This window comes from Oncorhynchus tshawytscha, linkage group LG04 (genome assembly GCF_018296145.1).
Source record: "Oncorhynchus tshawytscha isolate Ot180627B linkage group LG04, Otsh_v2.0, whole genome shotgun sequence".
In the NCBI taxonomy this organism is placed as follows: Eukaryota; Metazoa; Chordata; class Actinopteri; order Salmoniformes; family Salmonidae; genus Oncorhynchus; species Oncorhynchus tshawytscha.
Window position 1 is genome coordinate 30,581,007 of NC_056432.1, and position 23,801 is coordinate 30,604,807.

At 42.1% G+C, this 23,801-nt stretch overlaps 3 protein-coding genes across 4 annotated transcripts; 1 reads left to right on the forward strand and 2 right to left on the reverse strand.

The window, feature by feature from the left end:
- Window positions 1–920: 920 nt before the first annotated feature.
- LOC112233550 (UPF0561 protein C2orf68 homolog) lies at window positions 921–5,084 on the reverse strand. Its single transcript, XM_024401275.2, has 4 exons — window positions 4,846–5,084; window positions 4,334–4,449; window positions 4,105–4,250; window positions 921–4,029 (listed from the first exon to the last, which is right to left on the reverse strand). Exons 1-4 carry the CDS (start codon window positions 4,953–4,955, stop codon window positions 3,907–3,909), a joined length of 495 nt encoding a protein of 164 aa, XP_024257043.1. The 5' UTR covers window positions 4,956–5,084; the 3' UTR covers window positions 921–3,906.
- A 618-nt stretch (window positions 5,085–5,702) lies between these two features.
- Window positions 5,703–13,098, forward strand: LOC112233548 (U4/U6.U5 tri-snRNP-associated protein 2). Its single transcript, XM_024401271.2, has 13 exons — window positions 5,703–5,864; window positions 9,415–9,493; window positions 9,571–9,665; window positions 9,771–9,907; window positions 10,105–10,257; window positions 10,518–10,743; window positions 10,871–10,945; window positions 11,119–11,186; window positions 11,335–11,523; window positions 12,036–12,178; window positions 12,291–12,426; window positions 12,585–12,671; window positions 12,802–13,098. Exons 1-13 carry the CDS (start codon window positions 5,816–5,818, stop codon window positions 12,853–12,855), a joined length of 1,491 nt encoding a protein of 496 aa, XP_024257039.1. The 5' UTR covers window positions 5,703–5,815; the 3' UTR covers window positions 12,856–13,098.
- A 219-nt stretch (window positions 13,099–13,317) lies between these two features.
- LOC112245928 (prosaposin) lies at window positions 13,318–22,554 on the reverse strand. 2 transcript variants are annotated; one of them, XM_024414121.2, is made up of 11 exons: window positions 22,389–22,552; window positions 20,684–20,745; window positions 20,188–20,262; window positions 19,653–19,778; window positions 19,365–19,499; window positions 19,137–19,217; window positions 18,861–19,044; window positions 18,495–18,637; window positions 18,190–18,270; window positions 16,900–17,010; window positions 13,318–13,927 (listed from the first exon to the last, which is right to left on the reverse strand). In XM_024414121.2, exons 1-11 carry the CDS (start codon window positions 22,438–22,440, stop codon window positions 13,892–13,894), a joined length of 1,086 nt encoding a protein of 361 aa, XP_024269889.1. In that variant the 5' UTR covers window positions 22,441–22,552; the 3' UTR covers window positions 13,318–13,891. The 2 variants fall into 2 exon arrangements, with proteins under 2 accessions (XP_024269889.1, XP_024269890.1); XM_024414122.2 differs by lacking the exon at window positions 16,900–17,010 and having other exon boundaries at window positions 22,389–22,554.
- Between the last annotated feature and the right edge of the window lie 1,247 nt (window positions 22,555–23,801).

Below are 23,801 nucleotides of genomic sequence, written 5' to 3' on the forward strand. Positions count from 1 at the left end.
TAGTAGATTAAAATTGGCTACTTGGAAATGGCCTCAATGGCGCTTTCTTGCGATCACAGCCGGCATAATGGGAAAGATACAATGTTGCGATCTCTATACAACTCTATGACCTTGCATTAGGGAACTAGTGTTAGTAGGCCTGTGGTATGAATGGAGGTTAGCCATGTGACTTCTTAGGGTTGCAGGATACTGTCACTCTGGTTCAATGCCTGACTCTGGTTACACAACTTAACCATGCTAGTCAGTTTTCCAAAATAAGGAACCAAAAAAGTTTTCCAAAATAAGTAACATTGCGGTGCAATACTTATTATTTGATGGGTATGAAAGTGTTGGTCATTTAACTCAAATGCATTTGTGTTAACCTAGTCTAAACGTGTTCACACCTGTCATTATTGAAAGAGAAATTGTAACCAATAGGGGAATGGTGTAAGAGCATCAAGGAGAATATATGGAAAAATACAAATTGGATCAATGTTGTTGTATTGAACATCAAACTGGAACATTTCAGTGCCCTATCTAAGTCAAAATGATAGATGCTTCCCCCTAGTGACAAATAGTAACATTACATTGCCCCTAGAGAGGAGTTATTTCCCCATTATACAGGCCTGTACTTTCTGTTCACTCCACAACATTCGCTAGTCTAATCTGGCCATAATTTAGGATTGCATGAAGCACATCATCTGGAATTTAAACCATGACAATGACCTTATCCTCCATACTAATGGTACAGCCTTCGCCATACATCACCCAGGCCGTAAATTAAAACATTGACCTGGAAAAGGTTTTTTTGTGTTTGAGAAAGAGAAGGATAGAGTAACGTACAGTCTCGTTCACCTTTAACAAAACTGTGTACTCGTACACTAAATCTGCATACAGTGAACATCCAACCACTTTTTGGAAATAAATATACAATAAACACCTTTTGGAAAATAAATATTTAATATGTAATACTGAAACAATAAGGATCTTTCCAGAAAATGACAGTATAAAAAATAACTCTTAGAACATATAGGCCAATCCAAAAATAAATTAGAAGTCATGACCACAGCACATTTTTTAAACAAACAAGAATCAGCTACGACCAATTGATTTGCTCTCCTGCCTTAGTCATAGAGTCACAGTGACCTCATGTAACCCTGCAAACAACAAATCAACATGGTAACTTTTTAATGAAAACAACAACAAAAAACATAACTGCAATGACATCCCATTCACATCACTTTGCCAAATAAAATGTAAACACAAGAGGTTGGTGGCACCTTAATTGGGGAGGAAGAGCTTGTGGTAATGGCTGGAGTGTAATGGGTGGAATGATATCAAATACATCAATCACATGGTTTCCATGTGTTTGATGCCATTTAATTTGCTCCATTCCAGCCATTAAAATGAGCGTCCCCCCTCAGCAGCCTCCAATGGATTTAAACCACATCCATTTAAACAATAAGTACACATTTTGTAAACACAGCACACTTTCTATGGGGAAGAGGATGTCACTGTGTGGTGAAAAAGAAATTCACAGGGGTGGCGTCCCAGTTTCTGGGGATTGGGGCCTCATTTATCAACGTGGATACATTTCAAACTAAATTCTGGCGTACGTGGAGCATCTAGGATTTGCATGCAAACAAATTATTGGGATTTATCAAACATTCGCACAGAACATATGCATGCTTAATTGGTAAATCAGAGCTAAACCATATGTGTGTGAGAACGAGCGCTACACCTCCGCTGGGAAAATGCCCTCCATTCACCTTTTATGGTAACAACAACGCATTCATTTGCTGTATTATTTGGAGATGTTGGAACTGGGCCGTGATAGTTGCTAAAGGAAAGCGCAATGGCAAATGTGATCACATTTCTGTAGAGGTGTGGGCAGAATGTTTTAATCTTTTGCCGTTACTTTTTTTAAACAAATAATGCATCACGTCTACAGTGAGAAAAGGCCACGCATTCTGCAAGATTGATTTTCTAAGTAAATGCTGCCTACAGTCCACACGTCTATGCAAAATATTAATTGTTGTGAAATATTTTATCAATACATGATTGTTAGTCTATCTCCATGGTATAGGCGTTGAGATTAAACAGGCTATTATGTTGCGCTCCTTTCGCACAGCAATACTATAGCCTAACCATACTGTCATAGGCTACCGGTCTATTTACTTTCTAGCATGGTTGGCCATTGAATGAGGGATGGATAAATGGTAGCATAATATTTTATGTAGCGGCATGTCAGAAAAGGAGAGCTATGCCCTGCAATAAGATTATGATGTAGGCTTATATAAAGTAAAAAATATATTGGGTGACATGCTGCTATGCAATCTTTTTACCAATGACAAATGCATCTGTTTTATAATTAGGCCGATAGGTTTTAATGATATTAGCCTACCATTATAATTCCTGTGCATCAAACACCTCAACTTCCCCCAAAATAACAATATTTGCTTGTAATACAGTTGATCAGACAACAACTAGAAGTTGTGGGTACACATGGTCTGAGATTTGTGGGAATAGTTCAAAATGTATAAATACCAACCCTTGCGGGAAAACTGCCGCATGCAAGGCTTGTGTGCACGCACACGTGAAACTGCCGCACACAGCGGTCTAAGGCACCGCATCTCAGTGCTAGAGGTGTCACTACAGACCCTGGTTCAATCCTGGGCTGTATCACAACTGGCTGTGATCGGGAGTCCCATTGGGCAGTAACTGACTTGCCTAGTTGTAATAAAGGTTAATTTAAAAAAAGTGGCCTCTGGTGGGTGTGGGGGTTAATATGGCCAAAATATCACAGTATTAAAGCAAAAAGTATAATAAAAGCTCAATGTTATTTATGAGGGTGGAAAGACATACATTCTAAGTGATTTCAATGGGTCTTTCTCCATTCGGATTGTTTTATACTGTTCAATTCAACTTCAACCCCCCAAAATGTGCATTTTAATACATTTGTTGCACTCATTTGAGATCATTTCCACGTAAGGCTGCACGATATGGGCAAACAATCTGTGCCTTATTTAACCAAGGAACAAAAGTGTTGATAAGTGTTTCTAGGGGACTGTTCAATCTGTGGCTACATTGAATGTTTTCTCTTACCTTCTTCATGTAGCTAACATTCTTGCTTCCTCTTTGATTTAGAAGATACTGTTGCACAAACATGCTGTTTTAGGTCTACACTCACTGGTATTATCAGGCTGTATAGCTAATTACGTTTGCTCTGATTCAGTACATTTATTAGCTAGCTAGCAATTAGCATTAGTAGCTAACAGGATTTAGGCCCAACTTGCTAAGACAAGCCGAACTAGAGGTTTACAGATGTAAGAAACAGAAACTAATAGTGTAATTATAGAATGCTTGTAGATTTATATTAAGAAGCTAAATGAAAACAGCATTGTTGTCATCAACATTGTTGTATGTGCTGCATTGACCATGCAGAAGGTAAAGTAAAACCCCAAACCAGTCCGTGTGTCAATACCGGTATATTGTAAAATATGGTATACTGCCCAGCCTTACCCTGGTGTGGCTCAGATAGGGGCCCATGCTCTCAGCTCTGTCCTTTGGAGCAGGTTGACAGCCAATGGGCCATTCAAACACAAGACAACGGCAGTTTCACAGGGCCCCTTACAGACATGACCCAGGGTTAGAGATGCCAGCCCAATACAAGAGATGTGAGGACGGCTCCATTTTTACCCTTCTGTAAGTCAGCCTTTTCCCCATGGCTGTACACTAGCACAGAGGGGACGGCGTGGCTGTGTGACGTCATTCAGATCCTGGTTAACAGTCTCTCAGAATGTGGGTCCACAGTAGTCCTCTGCTACTAGCATTCCTTACATACAGGAAGAGGGTTGGCTGGAGGGTAAACAGAGGCCTCTGACTCCTCCTCACCCCTCTCATCACTGTTAACTTCATTCACTTCCTTCAGCGTTTGTCCAGACGTTTATCCATTTCCTTTCGAATCCGGGCCTGCAGTGCCACCCTCATGGCTGAGTCCAGAACATTCTTCTCTGCTACACGCTCCACCACCCTCTCTGGCTTGTCCTCCTAAGAGACAGGAAACAGGTCAAGAGGGCACAGGATGCGCACCATCATAAAAATATAGACACTAGACAGACAGACCTTGTGTACAATGAAGGAGGTGACACAGCCAGAGTCAGCCTGGTAGTCCAGCCAGAAGAGTTCAGTCCCATGGGTCTCTGGCTCTGTACTCGACCCACTCTCATTCCACTCTTCAGTCTCTGCACCCACTCCTGGCTCAGTTCCATCTGGAGACACATACATACACATCACCACTAAACTGTATCTTCCAAGTTGACAGAACTTCATACTAGCAGCAGTGGTTTCTTACTTCCACGTCGAGGATGGTACACTTGGATATCTGGCCGGCGGGGGCGTCGGGGGGTAGTGGTGAGCCTGGCCCTCTGACGCTCATTGGCCTGCTTTACCTGCTTATCATAGTCATCTCTGCAAGACAAAGTGATAAGTCAGTGTCTGAATCTTTCAGTAAGATAAACATTATTTATATAAATTAGAGAGTAACAAGGCAATTTAATTCAAACCATTGGAATGATTGTGAGTGTCCAACTTCTAACAATATCCATGATGGGTGTAGTTGTACACCGCAGAGAGCAATATCTGTTAATGGTATTTATACTCTGAAGAGGGGCAGTTCTCTGTTAGACGTTGTGCGCATGCCCAGTAGAGGTTGGAGTGAGTAGGCGTACTAGCGATGAATTTCAACATGATCAAGAAAACCCTCGAAACTAAACAACTGCACGCTCTCATAATTGATTACATTGACAAAATAGATCGACAAAATATACACCCCGCACGGCATGTTAGCTCAGATTAGTGATTCACCTGGCAATCTGGTTCCTTCGAATGTGATGTAAGAAACCATGGCTCATGTCCAAACGACCCGTACGTTTATATTTGAGCTCTTGTTCTTCATCATCCCGCAAAATCTCCATCGTGAGAGATGATGGACAATGTATTTAGTATTTAAGATGGAACATTAGTACTTCTTTATATGCACAACACCACAAGCTGCATCATAACGTTAATCAATCTTTCAAAGGGATTTACTACTAGTTATCACATCCACTAAGTTAAAATGGGCTATTGTAAAAACGAATCAAAACAAAAAATAACGTGCTTTTGATCTTAATTTAATGTTATGGTTAGCCATTGGTTTATCATTGTGTTTAAGGTAAGGTTTCAAAATCATATTTTAAGAAGATAAAAATTATAAATAGGCGGGGTGTATGACTTTGTGACTGTGGTAACTAATGACGACCATTCCAAAGTGGGCTGGGCTGCTGTCTAACTGAAATTGCACACGGAGTTACGAGCTTGTCCATCATTTATTTTTCGGATCAAGCTTCTACCCTTGCAAATGATTTTTTTCTCTCACATTTTTAATCCTCATGAAGTATATTATTTAAAGTTGTTTGAAAGCTGCGTTGCTCTTTGGAGGCCCAAATAAAAATGTCAAATCAAATCAAATTTATTTATATAGCCCTTCGTACATCAGCTGATATCTCAAAGTGCTGTACAGAAACCCAGCCTAAAACCCCAAACAGCAAGCAATGCAGGTGTAGAAGCACGGTGGCTAGGAAAAACTCCCTAGAAAGGCCAAATGTCTAACACTATTCAATCTCCGCCGTTCTGTTTTTGCAAGAGTCAACTTGAAAATATGGGGTTAAACTCTGGTTGGCCATTTTGATATTGAAACCGGGAGTTTTGGAGGTGTGCAGCTAGTAAAATCAACTCAACCCTGACTTTAGTTATTATCAGCTCTGTTTTTTCATACGCATCAAAGATTAACACGATGGTCTCTGTAAAACGGCAGAGAGAACTTGACTTTGAAGACGATGAAGGTAGTTAACGATTTCAAAACGTGTATAACCTAACTCAAGCTCGTAACAAGCTGGTGTTTATTTCCAAACGTATATTGTAATGTTTGCTTGCCCAGTTAGCTAGTTAACACAAATAACATTGTTGGTAGGTAGCTAGTTCTAGCTGACTAATATATTGGTAACTAGCTAAGATCCCAGCATCAAAAGTGTCCGTCTAGATTTGCCAGAAGATACCGACCCTACCGTTCGGCTTGTTTACACTGAGCTGCACGGGAACGCAATACATTAAGACACTTCTTTAATCAATCGAATGTATTTATTAAGCCCTGACATCAGCAGATGTCAAAATGCTATACAGAAACCCAGCCTAAAACCCCAAACAATACACTTTTTTTTTTTTTTTGGTTTTACCTTTATTTAACTAGGCAAGTCAGTTAAGAACAAATCCTTATTTTCAATGACGGCCTAGGAACAGGGGCAGAAGAGCTCGGGGGATATGAACTTCCAACCTTTCGGTTACTAGTCCAACGCTCTAACCACTAGGCTACCCTGCCGCCCCGGGTATACATTTTGAAGCATGGTGGCTAGGAAAAACTCCCTAGAAAGGCGTGAACCTAGGAAGAAACCTAGAGAGGTGGCCAATCCTCTTCTGGCTGGGCCGGGTGGAGATTATAAGAGTACATGGCCATTTAAAGCCAGGTTGTTCTTCAGGATATTGAAATGTTCATAGATGACCAGCAGGGTCAAATAATAATCACAGTGGTTGAGGGAGGTGCAAAAGGTCAGTACCTCAGGAGTAAATGTCAGTTTGCTTTTCATAGCCGAGCAACCAGAGGTCAAGACAGCAGGTGTGGTAGAGAGAGAGAGTTGAAAACAGCAGGTCCAGAACAAGGTAGCACATCTGGTGAACAGGTCAGTTGAAACTGGAGCAGCAGCATGACCAGGTGGACTGGGGACAGCCAGGAGTCATCGGACCAGGTAGTCCTGAGGCATGATCTTAGGGCTCAGGTCCTCCGAGAGAGAGAGAGCATACTTAAATTCACACAGGACACCAGATAAGACAGGAACTATTGCAGCATAGATACTGGAGACAGGGATGTGTTGGGGGACACTGTGGCCCCATCTGACGATGCCCCCAGACAGGGCCAACCAGGCAGGATATTACGCCACCAACTTTGCAAAAGCACAGCCCCCAAACCACTAGAGGGTTATCAACTTACCACCAACCTACTACGCTGAGACAAGGCTGAGTATAGCCCACGAAGATCTACTCCACCGCACTACCCCGAGGGACTACCCCGACGGGAAGATCACGTCTGTGACTCAGCCCACTTTTATGGTATATTGCCGATCGCACAATATGATGTGCATCCTTCCACCTACTGTGCAGGGTGAAAACAGGATTCCCCAAAAAACGTAACAAAAAATAAACTAAACGAACCAACTTTTCTGTTAAAAAAATAAAACTGATCTGATCCCTACACAGGCTCAAGGGGAACCTGGGAGGGCGGGTCTTCCGGAGCCAGTACCCCTTGCAGTCTTCAGATGTAAAATCATTAAGTCCCAGAAAAGTTTCAGCCGCAGCCACAATAATGTCCAGACTTCTTTGAGACTTGTGCCGTACAGTTTACAACTGTGGCAATGAACACCATGAAATCCACCTTTATCTTTTGACTGGCAGCAAACATTTACTACAGGCTGTGGTGCATCCACTACCATATCTTCACTAGCGTCGCTTGTTTTCTCAATTATTTTAATCGCCTCCGCTCTAACTTTTGCCACCTCAATCTCCTTCACCTTTACAGGGCACTCCAGGAACCCGGGATCATAATCCCCATCACAATTGCAACACCATTGTCCTTCTACACACCGTTCTTCAGTATACTCTGTCAGGACTGACAGACGTTCATATTTTTCTCCATTCACCCAGCGTGTCAGTGCCGGGCACCAATCACACCAGGAATTAACTTCAGGTATTCAGGCTGAACATCGGTCGTCACCCCTGAGATGACTCCTTTGACGGGTGCTCTACTCCGAAGTTCAAAACTTCTGTTGTCCAGATTCTTTTGAGGCTCAGTGCAATCTTCCTCTGTTCTTCAGAAATACAATTCATCAACATAAGATCACTCCTGGTCACTCTGATAGACTCCACTTTTCCCAGAGCATATTTCACAATTTTCACCTCCTCAAACGGGTCTCCCACATATGTATCCTTACTCAACAAACGCATCCCAACAAGAAGCGATTCATTATCATACATACACATATACTCCAATTTCCTTTTTGTTCCAGTTTTCACTGCTACTGTTGGCCATTCATAACATTCGTCTCCACCAACTTTGCTCGACGCGCTGCTTGATTCGAACAAGGCATCCACTTCCACCATCTTTCTTCCAACAGGAGTTGAAGTATCAACTGTGTTCCTGTCGTGACATTGCACATGTAAAAAAACTACATTAAGACACATTGGAGCCTGTATGAGAAATGGGGTCAGAAAAAATTATGTATATAAACCCTGGATTGCTGACGCTATGTATTGGCTTTGAGGGGCTTTCGTTACCGGTCGGCCATATTGGAACTCCCCAGTAGGAGCAATCCCCCATAGGAATGAATGCAATTCTACATTACTTCAGTTAAATGTTTCAAGGACAAAATTACATGTATTTAAGTATTTGTTTTGTTATAGTGGGGACAGTAACATAAATACTTTAAGGAAATGTGTTTTATATAATTTTAGTTTTTATGTTAAGCTCACATCGCAGTGCTAGCTGTGCCACTAGAGATTCTGGGTTTGGGTCCAGGCTTTGTCGCAGCCGGCCGCGACCGGGAGACCCATGGGGAGGCGTACAAATGGCCCAGCATCGTCCGGGTTAGGGGATGGTTTGGTCGACAGGGATTTCCTTGTCCCATCGCGCACTAGCGACTCCTGTGGCGGGCCGGGCGCAGTGCACGCTGATAAGGTCGCCAGGTGTACGGTGTTTCCTCCAACACATTGGTGCGGCTGGCTTCCAGGTTAAGTGGGCATTGTGTCAAGAAGCAGTGCGGCTTGGTTAGGTTGTGTTTCGGAGGACGCACGGCTCTTGACATTCGCCTCTCCTGAGTCCGTATGGAGTTGCATTGAGGAGACAAGACTGTCACTACCAATTGCATACCACGAAAAGGGGAGGGGGATAAATAAAAATACAGCGACCCCCCCTAGTGTGTTCGGTGGGGTGCATACGTATGTGTCGGTGGCTTGACAGAAATGGTAGCAGAAGGTGAATGTTAAATTTTGAGTGCATACATATCCAGATGATGCTGCATACTATTTTGCGCAATGACGCTGTCAGTGTGTTCGAAGCGTTAATGTAACCATGACTGTGTTCCGAACTCAGCGCAGTCCAAGCGTAATGGTACAGTAAATATCTTCTGGCAACTTCTAGCTAAGTTAGTGTTAGCCAGAGGCCTTTTGTAAACACAAATCTCTGGTGTAACGTAGCTAATCTTAGCTAGATACCCACAATTGTTGTCATTGCTAGGCATCACATTAGCGAGTTACACTGAATTGTTTGTTGACATGTTTGTCTTATAGCTACAGTGCCTGTGAAAGTAGGCCGTTCATCTGAGGATCGCAGAAGTCGCCACTGTCCCTACCTCGACACAATCAATAGGTAACGTTAAACGTCCACTGGTTTTAACACTGAATATGTAATATTTGTCTTTCACCTCTAACACCTTTTGTCTTCAGGAGTGTGCTGGACTTTGATTTTGAGAAGCTGTGCTCCATCTCGCTCTCCCACATCAACGTCTATGCTTGTCTCATCTGTGGGAAATACTTCCAAGGTAAATCATCCAATTCTTCAGATTAACGTTGTTACAACCCTCCCTACCTGAAAAATGTTCAGAAATGATTTGACCTCAACCTAAACTGGTGTGTGTCTCTTCCAGGTAGAGGTCTGAAGTCCCATGCCTATACTCACAGTGTGCAGTTCACCCACCATGTGTTCCTCAATCTGCACACACTTAAGTTCTACTGTCTGCCAGATAACTACGAGATCATTGACTCATCGCTGGAAGACATCACGGTGGGTCCACAGAGATGGGTTTGCACACATTAACCCTGTAATAAGACCATTTCAGAGGTGTCAGAGGCATTGATTCAAACATGCACTGATTAAATGGTGCTAAACCAATAGTTCTGAAATAAAGTTGAACAGTTTATGTTCAGCCATTCTTTGTGCAATAATGGAGGTGGTCATATATTTTTGTTCTTTGTGTTTAGTATGTACTGAAGCCCACATTCACCAGACAGCACATCTCTGGATTGGACAAGCAGGGCAAGCTGTATCGAGCCTATGATGGCACCACCTATCTGCCTGGTATCGTAGGGCTCAACAACATCAAGGCTAATGACTACGCTAATGTGGTGCTGCAGGTAAGACTGTTATCCACCACAGAGTATCCACTGGTGAATCAGACCTCTCACCATTCACATGCTGCTTAACCTTTTCCTGTGTGATGATCATCCATGTGACTCAGTTGGTAGAGCATGGCGCTCGCAACACCAGGGTTGTGGGTTTGATTTCCACAGGTGAACGGTACGAAAATGTATGCACTCACTACTGTAAGTCGCTCTGGATAAGAGAGTCTGCTAAATTGTAAAATGATTATGGTGAACTATCTTTAACCCTTCAGGCCCTTTCCAATGTGCCCCCACTGCGGAACTACTTTCTGGAAGAGGAGAATTACTGCGGCATCCGTAGGCCACCTGGTGACATCATGTTCCTGCTGGTGCAGCGATTCGGTGAGCTGATGCGCAAGCTGTGGAACCCCCGGAACTTCAAGGCCCACGTGTCACCCCACGAGATGTTGCAGGCTGTAGTGCTGTGTAGCAAGAAGAACTTCCAGATCACCAAGCAAGGCAGGATTTTATTATATCACATTCAGTTAGGCTGAGAGCCTTGTTTCTCAATAACAAAATGCTTTTAGTACAGTAAAATGTATGTGTTGCAAATAAGAAAATCTGCTGATTGGTCTCTGTCCTGCAGGGGATGCTGTGGACTTTCTGTCCTGGTTCATGAATGCTCTGCATGGTGCACTGGGAGGAACCAAGAAGAAACCTTGTGAGTGGGAGGTGGAGGGGACTGATGACTGGGGTCGAGGGAGTGATGTTGAGGAAGGATATGACTTCATCCTTTTTCATTGTCCTTATAAGTCAGTGTTGTCGGCCTTACTGTACAACCTGTGATATTAACAAAGATATCTCCCTCTTCTTTCCCATCTATCGCCAATATAGCAAGCCTCACCAAAGTGTTCCAAGGTTCCATGCGTATATTCTCCAAGAAGCTTCCTCACCCAGATTTGGCGAGTGGCTTATTGTCAGACCTTTGTAAAAGGAAGACTGCATCATTGTATCAAAGTTTACATTTTTACTTGTGAATTCATGACTTCAATATGATTACAGATTTTAAAAGCTAAATTGTTAATGTTATACATGCCTTTCTCTCTCCAGCCACCAGAAGAGAAGGTGGCTCTGCTTTTGAAGGAGGAGTACCAGGAGGAGATGTCGGAGTCCACCTTCCTCTTCCTGACCCTTGACCTTCCCACAGCCCCACTGTACAAGGATGAGAAGGAGCAGCTCATCATCCCACAGGTCCCCCTCTTCAACATCCTGGCCAAGTTTAACGGCAACACAGAGAAGGTACTGCCCTCAAACTCCTACTTACATTAGCTCAAAGGATTAGCACTCCTATCTTCAAGCCAACCATCTCTCCCACCAAGTTAAATTAAAAGTAGCCTCAGAAGCTTAGGCTTCTCACGTTTTGTTTGAAAGCCTCAAACAAAACACGAGGGGTGGGCTAGATGGAAACTAGTGATGCGTTGCCACTTATTAAGCCAAACAAATATTTTGCATGGGTTGCTCTACCAACCAATGTTGTTTCTGAAAATGTTTCTGACTTCCATTAAGCTAGCTAGCATAGGATACAAAACTAATGCTGCATAGGTTATTAAAACAAAAGTGAGTGTTAACAGCCAGCGCTCCCATCCTAAGCAAAATCTTTCAAATGTCGAGTGAACGAGACAAGATTTGGAAGGATGGTCTGTGAGACTTCAGCTTCTGTTTGACATAATCCTACGTGCTTTATCACCTCTTGATTTTCCTCACCTCTTCGCCCTTTCCTCTGGTCCCTTCACACTCCTGTTTTCTTTTAGGAGTATAAAACCTACAAAGAGAATTTCCTCAAAAGGTTCCAGTTGCTCAAGCTGCCTCCCTATCTCATCTTCTGCATAAAGAGGTTCACCAAGAACAACTTCTTTGTGGAGAAGAACCCCACCATCGTCAACTTTCCCATCACGTAAGAGACTGTTGCATACTTTCCCCATGTACTCAATGGTAATTTAGCATCATGCTCAGCCTGATGAGTTCATGTCTGTGTTTTTGACTCCTTGCATTTGCTCCTTGACCAGGAACGTAGACCTTCGTGAGTACCTGACAGAAGAGGCACAGGTCACAGAGAAGAACACCACCTATGACCTGGTGGCCAACGTGGTGCATGATGGGAAGCCCACTGAGGGGGCATACAGAATGCATGTCCTGCATCATGTAAGTGACAGCTGCGTTTTTAGGACTTTCTCCTAGTGTACTCTAGAGGTGCACATTTGCAGAGCTTTAGATGTGCAGTATTTTATGACATTGTGAAATAAATTCTCATCCTGTTCAGTTATTGGTGCTAATGTGTGCCTTTTTTTTGGTCACTGAAGGGCACTGGGAAGTGGTATGAGCTCCAGGACTTGCAGGTGACAGATATCCTGCCCCAGATGATCACACTGTCGGAGGCTTACATTCAGGTAAGCTCTATTGTGTCACATTGACCACTGATTATACCATATGCTGTTCTCTAATTTACAGGTTTATGTCTAGATAAGTTACTGACTCCCTGTAACTGTCAGTTGTGTTGTGTGGTTCTCTTCGTTCCAGATTTGGAAAAGAAGAGAGAACGAAGATGACACAACTAACCACACAGGGGCGTGAATAAGGCATTGAAAGATTGATTGTTCAGGAGAGAATGTCATATGCCGGCCAGTAGTCAGACGAGCCCCAAAAAGCCACTAGAGTGGAACTGGACACTGTTCAAGATGACCTCAGGGTAAGCCCCCACCACATGAGGACCAGGACTTTTTATTGGTGGATTTTGGATAGAGAAAACAATGTCTACTATTTTTTGTTCTTCAACTTTTAACTGTAAATGGTGGAATAAACCAGCTTTGAAATGTCTGTTTCCAGTCATTAATATTATTTGATGTTTTACCTTTTGGATGAATGTATTGATTTGGGTTGGGTCTTTTTATTTTATTTGTGAAACAAGGAAGTAAAAACAAGAAATAAAATGTTGACATTACCAATTGCAAAATGATGTTCCTATTGTAAGCATTATAGGATAAATACTCATGTACATTTAGTTGGATCACAAAAATGAAATCTAACAATTGTACATTAAATGAATTAAAATTTTAATTAATGTTCACATTACTGATTGAAAGGATTTCTCAACAGGAGGTACATGTTCACTAATTTCTTCAAGACACTTTGCCACTTTCATTTACTATGTTCTTCCTGATTATGACTGATTTTATATGAAGATACTATTACCTACAACTGAAGTCACATTTCAAAATGTAAATTGTTATACTTGTGGCTATGTGCTTAAATAGGTCCAATATTATTTAAAGTCAATTATTTACATTGCTTGACTAAATGACTTACTGTACTCATAACAGCCCACCCAGTGCAAATCAAACCTGACATCAAATCATCTCAGTGCTACAACAGTCTACCAGAAGTGAAAATCAAGAAATTAAATATCCAGAAATTTTACTTAAATTGCTCAGTGCAATATCAGATGACCTGTAAAATGAAGTTGGCAAAATATTTAATTTAAACTGTGGCAAAGAAAAGTCATTAAAGGCAATAGTGCAATCAGTAACAAGTGCAATACTAAAACATATATTTGGCAGTTAAATCATCAGCTTCATCCATGGAGGGAGAACTCTGGGAGTGGTTCTCAGCTCTAGTTCCACATCAACTTCTGGCAGAAGTCTACCATCTGGAGTTGTATCAAAATGAAAATAAAACCAGATCAGAAATAAGGCAGCAAAGCATTGGTGTGGGTCGGGTTGTTTTTCAGACAATACACCACGGCAGACATGTCCTATATTTTAATTTACTTATAGCTTAGGTTGTTGTATTAGATAAGACCATGGCCCAGTTTCCCAAAAACATCTTAAGGCTAAGTTCGTTAGAACCTTTGTATGAGCATAGTTAAATCGCCAAGCTGTTTCCCAAAACCATTGTTAATGTTGCAATTAATCAAATTCAAGGAAGTCGTAGCCTGCCTCAGACCACTCGTAGAACAGCTACAGACATGCTCAAATTTTTTGGCATCCCTCCACAAAAGACGAATGCACAATTCTCTCTGTAATAACTTGAAACTGACCAAAGTAATTGGCATCCACCATTGTTTGTTCCATATTTAATATAAATCAGACTTTGCTTATGATTTTTTTATTCCACTTATTGTAAATAAAACAAATGGCATAGAGAAAAATTATGGGACCCATAACTTCATATTTTGTTGCACAACCTTGAGGCAATCACTGCAATGAGACGACTGCACCTGTTAACAGGTAGTTTGGCCCACTCTTCCTGAACAAACTGATCCAGCTGTCTCAGGTTTGATAGGTGCCTTCTCCAGACGGCAAGTTTCAGCTATTTCCATAGATGTTCGATAGGATTCAGATCAGGACTCAAAAGGCCACTTCAGAATAGTCCTCCCCAATCTTTTGTTGTTACCCATTCTTGGGTGCTTTTAGCTGTGTATTTAGGGTCATTTCCTGTTGGAGCACCCATGACCTGCGACTGAGACAGAGCTTTCTGACACTGGGCAGTACGTTTTGCTCCAGAATGCCTTGATAGTCTTGAGATTTCATTGTGCCCTGCACAGATTCAAGGCACCCTGTGCCAGGCGCAGCAAAGCAGCCCCAAAACATAACCAAGCCTTTTTTATTTCACCAGGTAGGCCAGTTGAGAACAAGTTATCATTTACAACTGCGACCTGGCCAAGATAAAGCAACAACACAAGAGATACACATGGGATAAAGAAGCATACAGCCAATAACACAATAGAAAAATCTATATACAGTGTGTGCAAATGTAGTAAAATTAGGGAGGTATAAAGCAATAAATAGCCCATAGTGGCGAAATAATTACAATTTAGCATTAACACTGGAGTGATAGATGTGCAAATAGAGATACTGGGGTGCAAAATAGCAAAAATAAATAAGTTGGGGAATGAGGTAGTTGGGTGAACCTCCATGTTTCATTGTCAGCATGGTGTTCTTTTCTTTGAAAGCTTCATTTTTTCATCTGTGAACAAAGAGCTGATGTGACTTGCCAAAAGGCTTCAGTTTTGACTCATCTGTGCAAAGGGCATTCTCCCAGAAGGATTGTGGCTTGCCAATATGCATTTTTAGAAATTCCAGTCTGGCTTAATGTTTTTCTTTCAAAAGAGTCCTCCTGGGGTTTTCTTCCATGGAGGCCACTTTCGCTCAAAAAGTGACGGATGGTGTGATCAGAAACTGACGTACCTTCACCTTGGAGTTCAGCTTGTATCTCTTTGGCAGTTATCCTTGGTTCTTTTTCTACCATTCGCACTCTCCTTCTGTTCAATCTGGAGTCCATTTTCCTCTTGCGGACACGCCCAGGGAGGTTGGCTACAGTTCCATGGACCTTAAACTTCTTAATAATATTTGCAACTGTTGTCACAGGAACATCAAGCTGCTTGGACATGGTCTTGTAGCCTTTACCTTTACCATGCTTGTCTATTATTTCCTTTCTGATCTCCTCCTTTGCCTTCTCTGGTCCATGTTCAGTGTGGTGACCACAATGATACCAAACAGCACAGTGACTACTTTACTCTGGTCCATGTTCAGTGTGGTGACCACAATGATACCAAACAGCACAGTGACTACTTTACTCTGGTCCATGTTCAATGTGGTGCACACAATGATACCAAACAGCACAGTGACTACTTTACTCTGGTCCATGTTCAGTGTGGTGACCACAATGATACCAAACAGCACAGTGAATACTTTTCTCCATTTAAATAGGCCGAATGACTGATTACAAGACGTGTGATACTAATTAAAGAAACGAATTCGTTTGAAATATCCCTAAATCCAATTATTTATATTTTCTATGGTGTACCAACAAATGTGTCCAGGCTATTTTTGAATATCTTTGTAGAATAAGCAATAATTCATCTCTTTTCACAGCTTCTTTGCTTTATGACATACCAAAGGCATGCAAGTATACATGATAAAATAGCTTTAATTTAATCACTTTTCAGGAGGAATTAAGCATTATTTCAATGAGCTGTAAGGGTACCAGCTGTTGTCGTTAGTTTGTCGTTAGATGCTTTTATATACAGAAGATCTTCGCTAAACATGGAATCACATGGTTTATCCGTCTGTCTGACCGCCAATAAAAAAAACTAAGTTGAATAGTTGACTACAAATACAAAGTTGCCAATGTCTTTGCAGTTGATGCAAACAAGCAACGGTCAGTATAACATATTGAAATAGATTTCATGTTCAATCAGTTGAGTTATTTTGCTACTTGTAGGCTACTGTCTAAGTCATCTCAATATTTCATGATGTGTAGCCTAGCAAGCGCGCAATAATGTGCCAAATCGGTTATTTAGTGCATTTTGATTGGGTAAGCATTATAATTAGCCACCTCAATATTCACAGCCGTAGGTGGTAATATCTCTCTAGGAGCTGATCCGTCAGTATTGTGAAATAATTTGAATGTTAAAGATTTGAAAAGAGAAACCTGATCCGAGAGAAGCACTCCCAGTATTGACACATGCTCCAACGACGCACTTAGCGACCACTCTCTCTGCATGGTTTTGGAAAACGCATGTTACATCTACGATCGTTGTAGGAAAAATGCATCGTTAAAAACACTCGTTCTATCGCCATCAGGAAACCGGGCCCATGGCAGATCTAGTTTACTTACACCACACCCCTGAGCAGTTTTCAAGTCCCTGCAGATGTAACTGGGTCCCCAGGTACACTGGTTCTTCCCCAGAAGATGCTGCTCTTTCACAGCAACACACATATCAGCTCTCTGGAGGACAAAGAGTGTATAAAACATTATTAATATTGAGTTGCACACCCTTTTGCCCTCAGAACAGTCTCAATATGCTGTAGGCATGCTCTACAAGGTGTCAAAAGCGCTCCACAGGGATGCTGGCCCAGTTTGACTCCAACTCCACAGTCATGTCAAGTTGTTTGGATGGTGTACTTATTTTTTTTTTTACATTTTACTCCCAATTTATTGGTATCCAATTGTTAGTAGTTACTATCTTGTCTCAAAGGCATGTGTCCTCACAACCCAACCACACTGCTTCTTAACAGCGCGCATCCAACCCGGAAGCCAGCCGCACCAATGTGTCACTAGTGTGCGATGAGACAAGGATATCCCCACCGGCCAAACCCTCCCTAACTCGGACGACACTAGGCCAATTGTGCGTCGCCCCATGGATCTCCCACCAGAGTCTCTGGTGGCACACTGCGATGCAGTGCCCTAGACCACTGCGCCACCGGGGAGGCCTGGGTGGTGGAACATTCTTGACACATGGGAAACTGTTGAGTGTGAAAAACACATAACCCTGTTCAAAGGCACTTAAATATTTTTCACCTTTTGAATGGCACACAATCCATGTATCAAGGCTTAAAAATCCCTCTTTAACCTGTCTCCTCCCCTTCATCTAGACTGATTTAAGTAGACTTAAAAAGTGACATCAATAAAGGATCATCCCATTCACCTGGTTCAGTCTGTCATGGAACGAGCAGGTGTTCCCAATGTTTTGTACACTCAGTACAAAGTTTTGTATAGTCAGGTGATATACGTTTTAACATTTATTTTATTTAACTATGAAAGTCAGTTAAGATCAAATTCTTATTTACAATGACGGCCTACACCGGCCAAACCCGTACGACGCTGGGCCAATTGTGCGCCGCCATATGGGACTCCCAATCACGGCCGGTTATGATACAGCCTGGAATCGAACCAGGGTGTCTGTAGTGAAGCCTCAAGCACTGAGATGCAGTGCCTTAGACCGCTGCACCACTCTGGAGCCCATACTAACTAAGACAAGACTCAGTCATCTTACACACAATCAAACCACTTGTCAATGGGACAGTGGTCATGGTTAGTAATTAGAAGAAGTGGTCTGGGGATTACAGACACTGTAGAGTCAGAGGAGGACCCTCTCCTACGGCTGGATGGGAATGGTTTAATTACCTCACATGTATCCGGAGCATCCATTTGGCTTCCCAGAACCTTCTGTAGTCTGGGACCGTAGAGTTTGGTGAACATTTCACACTGGATAGAACACAAAGACGGGCACAATGAAACTGACGTCAATGCTTTAAACACAACTGAAAGCTTTTTGTTATTGTTGTATCTTACGGCGACTACAGCACAGAGCACTATATTTAGGCCTATTCTCCTTCTACGCCAGATGAAACTGGCATAAGCTCTGTGGGGCTTCTAAATAAACATGTAGGGGCTAAGGGGTGGATGTAGGGCATAGGGGCTGGGCAGACCTTGGGGATGGCATTGGGGTGCTGCAGGCAGACAGACTGGAGGAAAGAGGAGGTCTGAGGTTCAGTGGCGTTGAGACCCAGGTGGAGCCGGCTCAGAACCGCCAGCGTACGGCAGGAATCACAGTCAGAGGGGAGGGGCATCTCTGGAGAGGGGGGGTCAGGGTTACAGAGGGCTACAATGTGAAGAGCAGTGCCAAGGGAGACAGAGATAATCTACAGATCAAGGAGAGCATGAACGATGAGGGTAGAAGAGGAGAGAATAGAAAGAAAATGTGTAGCCCACATAGTCATATCAGTATGAGACCACACACATTTGACCTTATGATTGAAACGAGAGCTCTGGTCTGACCAAATCACCCCACTCACCCATGCTGGGGGTCTCCTGGAACAGACACAGGTGCAGCAGGGCACAGATGGAGTGAGGGGCGGCTGACGACAGCAGGAAGTCAACAATCTCCTTTCCATACTTGTTGATGAAGTCTTCACACTGGTCTTTGTAGCTTGCAGGCAGGAGGCCACACACCTCACCCATTAGCTTCACTATGGCATCCTGCAAGGGTCAAGGGTGTCCAACAAAATGTGTCTGCGTGTTAGTGAGTGTGGACACTTGTGTGAAATATATAGACTTATTGAGAGAGTTACCTCTGTCTTCTCTGTAGGCAACATGCTCTCCAGTTTCTTCATAAGATAAACACAGAAGGTACACTGTGGGCTGATCTGCACCTGGAGAGGAGATCAGCTGGTGAGAGAGCATTCACTGCAGACAGAAAAATGACAAACCATGCAGAACTAGAAAAACACATTGTTTGTTTGTCAAAGGGAAGAGACTTCCGTTCCTAGACTGTACAAAAGTTCAGCGCTCACACTCACCTCTGGGCTGGTGCCTGAGTCAAGTACAGCATTCGAAAGATCGATGTCATTGAAAGTGGGAGGAAGCGGTTCAGGCGCTTTTCTCTCTGAGCGGACAGCACACAGGCCCAGGACCATACACGTCTCACCTGGCTTCTACAGATATGAAGGAGAAAGACAATTGATAAGTCCTTATGTTATCGAATAACAACATTATTGCCCATGATACAATGTAGGAACATTTTTGGATGGTTACGTTGTAAACCAGACTTTCCTTTCTCTGCATGTTTGCAGTTCCTAGGCACTCACCAGTATGCCAGTGAGGTACTGGAGGGCTTGGGGCAGGTACATATGCACCTGGGACATACAGTGGTTTTGAGCCTCAACTATGGGGAGGCGCAGACACAGGGCATCCAGGGTGTTGTGGATCAGCTCCTAAACAATTAACATAGATACATATAAAGGTTACAGTACACTATTAGTGGCTCACTTTGTTATGGGGTGAGATGCACAATGACATGTCAATTTGACATCCTTCTAGTAGACTTTGTTTCAAGCGCAGAGTTCAACTGTTGACTGTACTGTACGGGAGTTGTTGCAAGATATGGTATTCTATATTTGCATAATGAACGGGAACTGAAAGATGGGGGAGATGGGAACAGTAAATGGGAACTGAAAGATGGGGGGGGATGGGAACAGTAAACGGGAACTGAAAGATGGGGGGAGAACAGAAGGCTTTTTTCATATTTACTTGAAGTACCACTTTCTGGTCAGGGTGTTATCTGCAACTCTGGCTACAACTATAAAATGAGAGAAGACATACTTCAGCAGAATGGGTACTCACCTGGGTGTCAGTGTTGGAGATCATGTCTGTGAATAGCTCAATGATCTGGCTGCAGTCTGAGCAGATGTCAGTTGTCTGGTAGATGGGGAAGGTCAGAGGTCAGCGAGTAACTATCAATTAACATTTTCAGTCATAACCCACTACATCTCTAACCTAACAACCACATGCTCTACAGTTCAGGTATGGAATCTCTGATGAAAAAAATGCACACCGCAACAACTGTCTTTCTGAAGTTGAAAAATAACTTGTTTCTAGTGTGTGAAAGTACAGGCTTGGTGAAACAGGCTTGGTGTTACTAGAAATATGTGGCCAAGATATGGAGTTTTCTATAGATGTGATGAATGCTTTATGAACCAAGTACTGGGCTATATTCCCTAGAATAGAGAATACAAGTTATACAATTGTTAACTGTTAACCGGTGTAGTTTCCATCAAACCTGGTCCTGGAAGAGATGTTAGATCTGTTGGTTTCACACATACAATCATTGATATCTTACTGAGGACAGCTGTGTGATGCCCAACTTGGGCCTGGTAGGCTCACCGATGACCATGGTCTCACCTGTGAAGATCCCACAGAATAAACCACAGTTTAGTTTGTTAGTATAAATAAAAGTTGTTAACTAGGTCAGATGCAGACTTTAGTACGAGACATCATTTCTATTCAGATATTGGAACAAGGCACTAGCCTGGGTGCCAGTCTTGTTTGTGCTCTCTTGCCAACAGCTATGTTTCCATGAACTTGTCCAGAGATTTTTTCTTTCTTCGCCAATTAGAAAGTTTGCATAGAAAATAAATGCGACAATTGCCTGCTTGGGTGCGTTCCATTTACATATCGTATTTTATTATTTTTTTTAAACAGATGGACGTAATGACGTCACGCATATAAAAAATAAACAAATCTGCAAAAACCTAGTGTCGAATAAAAATGTGGTTGAAATGTTTCCATTACACATTTAAGCAAATTGCGCATTAATAAATTGTCAACAGCCTGTATGCCCTCCTACCTATCTCCTTGTCTCAGGTAGCCTGCAAAAGCATGCATGGATAGAATGCAATTGACTAAGATTTGCCATATTGTAATAATTGTGCCAAAGTATCGCCACGGTCCGTGCAATGGTCAAACTTGCACTCCTGTAGATCTAAAATAATTTAATGGTCAAACTTGCACTCCTGTAGATCTAAAATAATTTAATGGTAAAACTTGCCAATCAGAAAAGCAAAGCGATTCAGGGATTCTTAAAAGTCAGGACAATTATTGTCATTATTGTCAACATTATATTTATATATGAAAAAATATGATTTTGCAAGCAGTAGACATTAAGAATTAAGTGTGGAGTGGTGCTTTATATACTGACCAAAAATATAAACACAACATGCAACCATTTCAAAGAGTAAGTAAATCAGTCAATTGAAATATATTCATTAGGCCCTAATCTATCGATTTCACATGACTGGGCAGGGGTGCAGCTATGGGTGGACCTTGGAGGGCATAGTCCCACCCACTTGGCAGCCAGGCCCAGCCAATCAGAATGAGTTTTTCCCAACAAAAGGGCTTTATTACAGACGTAAATACTCCTCAGCGATGTTTTATTTCAGCTCAAGAAATGTTTTCCATTCTGTTAAGAACCAGACCACATCATGTCCCAAATTTAAAACGGCCTAGCGTATTTCTGCAATAGTTGCAGAGAATATGGTATTCTATATTTGCACAGTAAACGGGAACTGAAAGATGGGGGAGGAAAGGTGTGACACCAGAATACCTTTTTGATATTTACCTATATCTCGGTCTACAAAAATGGGAGTTGCATAAACAGACGTATACTAATCTGGCAAGAACCAGACCGTGTCATGTCACAAATATTGAACAGGCCTAATGTAATCTACGTTTAGCAAAGAAAAACCCACTGGGCATAGACGTCAATCGAACGTCTATCCACGTTGGTTCAACGTAATTTTGTTGAGTTGATTCCACCAGTATGTGCCTAGTGGGAATGAAGCTAAATATCTTCCATGATCTGGCATTACTAATTGATGAAAAAAGCACGACTGCTTCATAGCGCAGTTTTAACTGATGAATTTGTGCAGAATCCAGGCCTAATTTTGTAATTGTTAATATATAGTGACAGCGACTCGTTAGACAAGGGTTTGCCAAAAAGACTGTAAACAGAATAATATAGATAAGCTAGTCAAGTAGCTACTTACCAATACAAAAAGATGCCATGAAGATCAAGACAATCGATTGTAAAAAAGCCATCGTAAGGGAGGACAGAGAATGATTTTACAGTCGGTACTATATAAAAGTGACCGTAGTATGATCTTTCCGATGGCTATGAGTACGGAAGCACAGATTAGAGACGGAATAATGCGTTTGGGCCATAGAGTTAGATAGAGGACTCTTAGTGCCCCAAAGCCTATGTTAGCATAGGCAGCGCCATTGAGGACTTTCATAATTTTGAAATTGTCAACTGGGTGGGACTTCCTATTACAGCGTTTCCCAAACTTGGTGCACGTTTTGCTTTTTGCTCTGACACTACACAGCCGATTCAAATGATCAAAGATGCATGATTAGCTGACTATTTGAATCAGCTGTGTAGTGCAAAACCGAGTTTGGGAAAACCTGCCCTATGGGTTAAGGAAGGATCACATAATTCCATCTATAGCCAATTAATTATGCTTGTGAGTTAACATTCCATAACTTCAGGTGGCAGTAAATCGCCAATCTTGGCATTATACCTGTTCCAACAACTAATTCCAGGTGGCAGTATTCACCGGTTTAGTTTGTTTACCAACTCATAGAAGTAGTAGAAGAAGAAATTGGACTACTTCAAAATGGAAATGGCCTCAATTGCACTGCCCATGTACTTACGGACGCCATAATATGAACGATACAAAGAAGAGTCCTCTATCATTCTTTATGGTTTAGGCAGAGTCGAAAAACAAGAGTCACATGTTATGGCTTGCTGTGTCAAATTTTCCTTACCAGGAGTGTATCCACTACCTTGTTCGGTTGAAAAACGTTTCAAAACCATTTACTCCAAACGGAGAACGTTTTGCAACGCAAACGAGAGTTTCTATTGGTCTATATTTTGGGTTCTCATGGGGTACAACCAATAATTTATATATACACTAAATGACTAATAGGGGGCGCTGTGTTGAAGCAACCTTTCCTCCATCTTGGCACTCCCCTCACCGTTGTAAAAAATATTTTGGAAGCTATAGTTTCAAGTTTTTATGTCACATGCACAAGCACAGTGAAATTTCTTTCTGCAAACTCAAAACCCAACAATGCAATAATCAATAACAATGTAATACTAGAAAAACACCCAAGAAATATGAGGAACACAATAAGGAAGCAAATAAGCATACTGTACAGGGTCAGTTGCAATACCATATTTACAATGTACAGGAATACTGGCGGTAGATATGTATAGGGATAAGTTGACTAGGCAACAGGATATATGATAAACAGAGTAGCAGTAGCTTGTATGTGAGTGGGTGTGCATGTGTGTAGAGTCAGTATAAATGTATGTGGATATTATGTGTAAGTGAGCATATTATGGAGTGTGTGAGTGTGTGAGTGCCCTGTGAGTGTGCAGAGACAGTGAACAACTTAAA

Coding starts and splice junctions, on each gene's coding strand:
- LOC112233550 (XM_024401275.2), bottom strand. CDS start 4,955: ATGGAGATTTTGCGGGATGATGAAGAACAAGAGCTCAAATATAAACGT. Junction 4,251..4,333: donor GTACCATCCTCGACGTGGAA/GTAAGAAACCAC, acceptor ATGTGTCTCCAG/ATGGAACTGAGCCAGGAGTG. Junction 4,030..4,104: donor CCTCCTTCATTGTACACAAG/GTCTGTCTGTCT, acceptor CCTGTCTCTTAG/GAGGACAAGCCAGAGAGGGT.
- LOC112233548 (XM_024401271.2), top strand. CDS start 5,816: ATGGTCTCTGTAAAACGGCAGAGAGAACTTGACTTTGAAGACGATGAA. Junction 10,258..10,517: donor ACGCTAATGTGGTGCTGCAG/GTAAGACTGTTA, acceptor TTAACCCTTCAG/GCCCTTTCCAATGTGCCCCC. Junction 11,524..12,035: donor TTAACGGCAACACAGAGAAG/GTACTGCCCTCA, acceptor GTTTTCTTTTAG/GAGTATAAAACCTACAAAGA.
- LOC112245928 (XM_024414121.2), bottom strand. CDS start 22,440: ATGGCTTTTTTACAATCGATTGTCTTGATCTTCATGGCATCTTTTTGT. Junction 20,746..22,388: donor CATGGCATCTTTTTGTATTG/GTAAGTAGCTAC, acceptor GGATCTTCACAG/GTGAGACCATGGTCATCGGT. Junction 19,500..19,652: donor AGTACCTCACTGGCATACTG/GTGAGTGCCTAG, acceptor TCATATCTGTAG/AAGCCAGGTGAGACGTGTAT.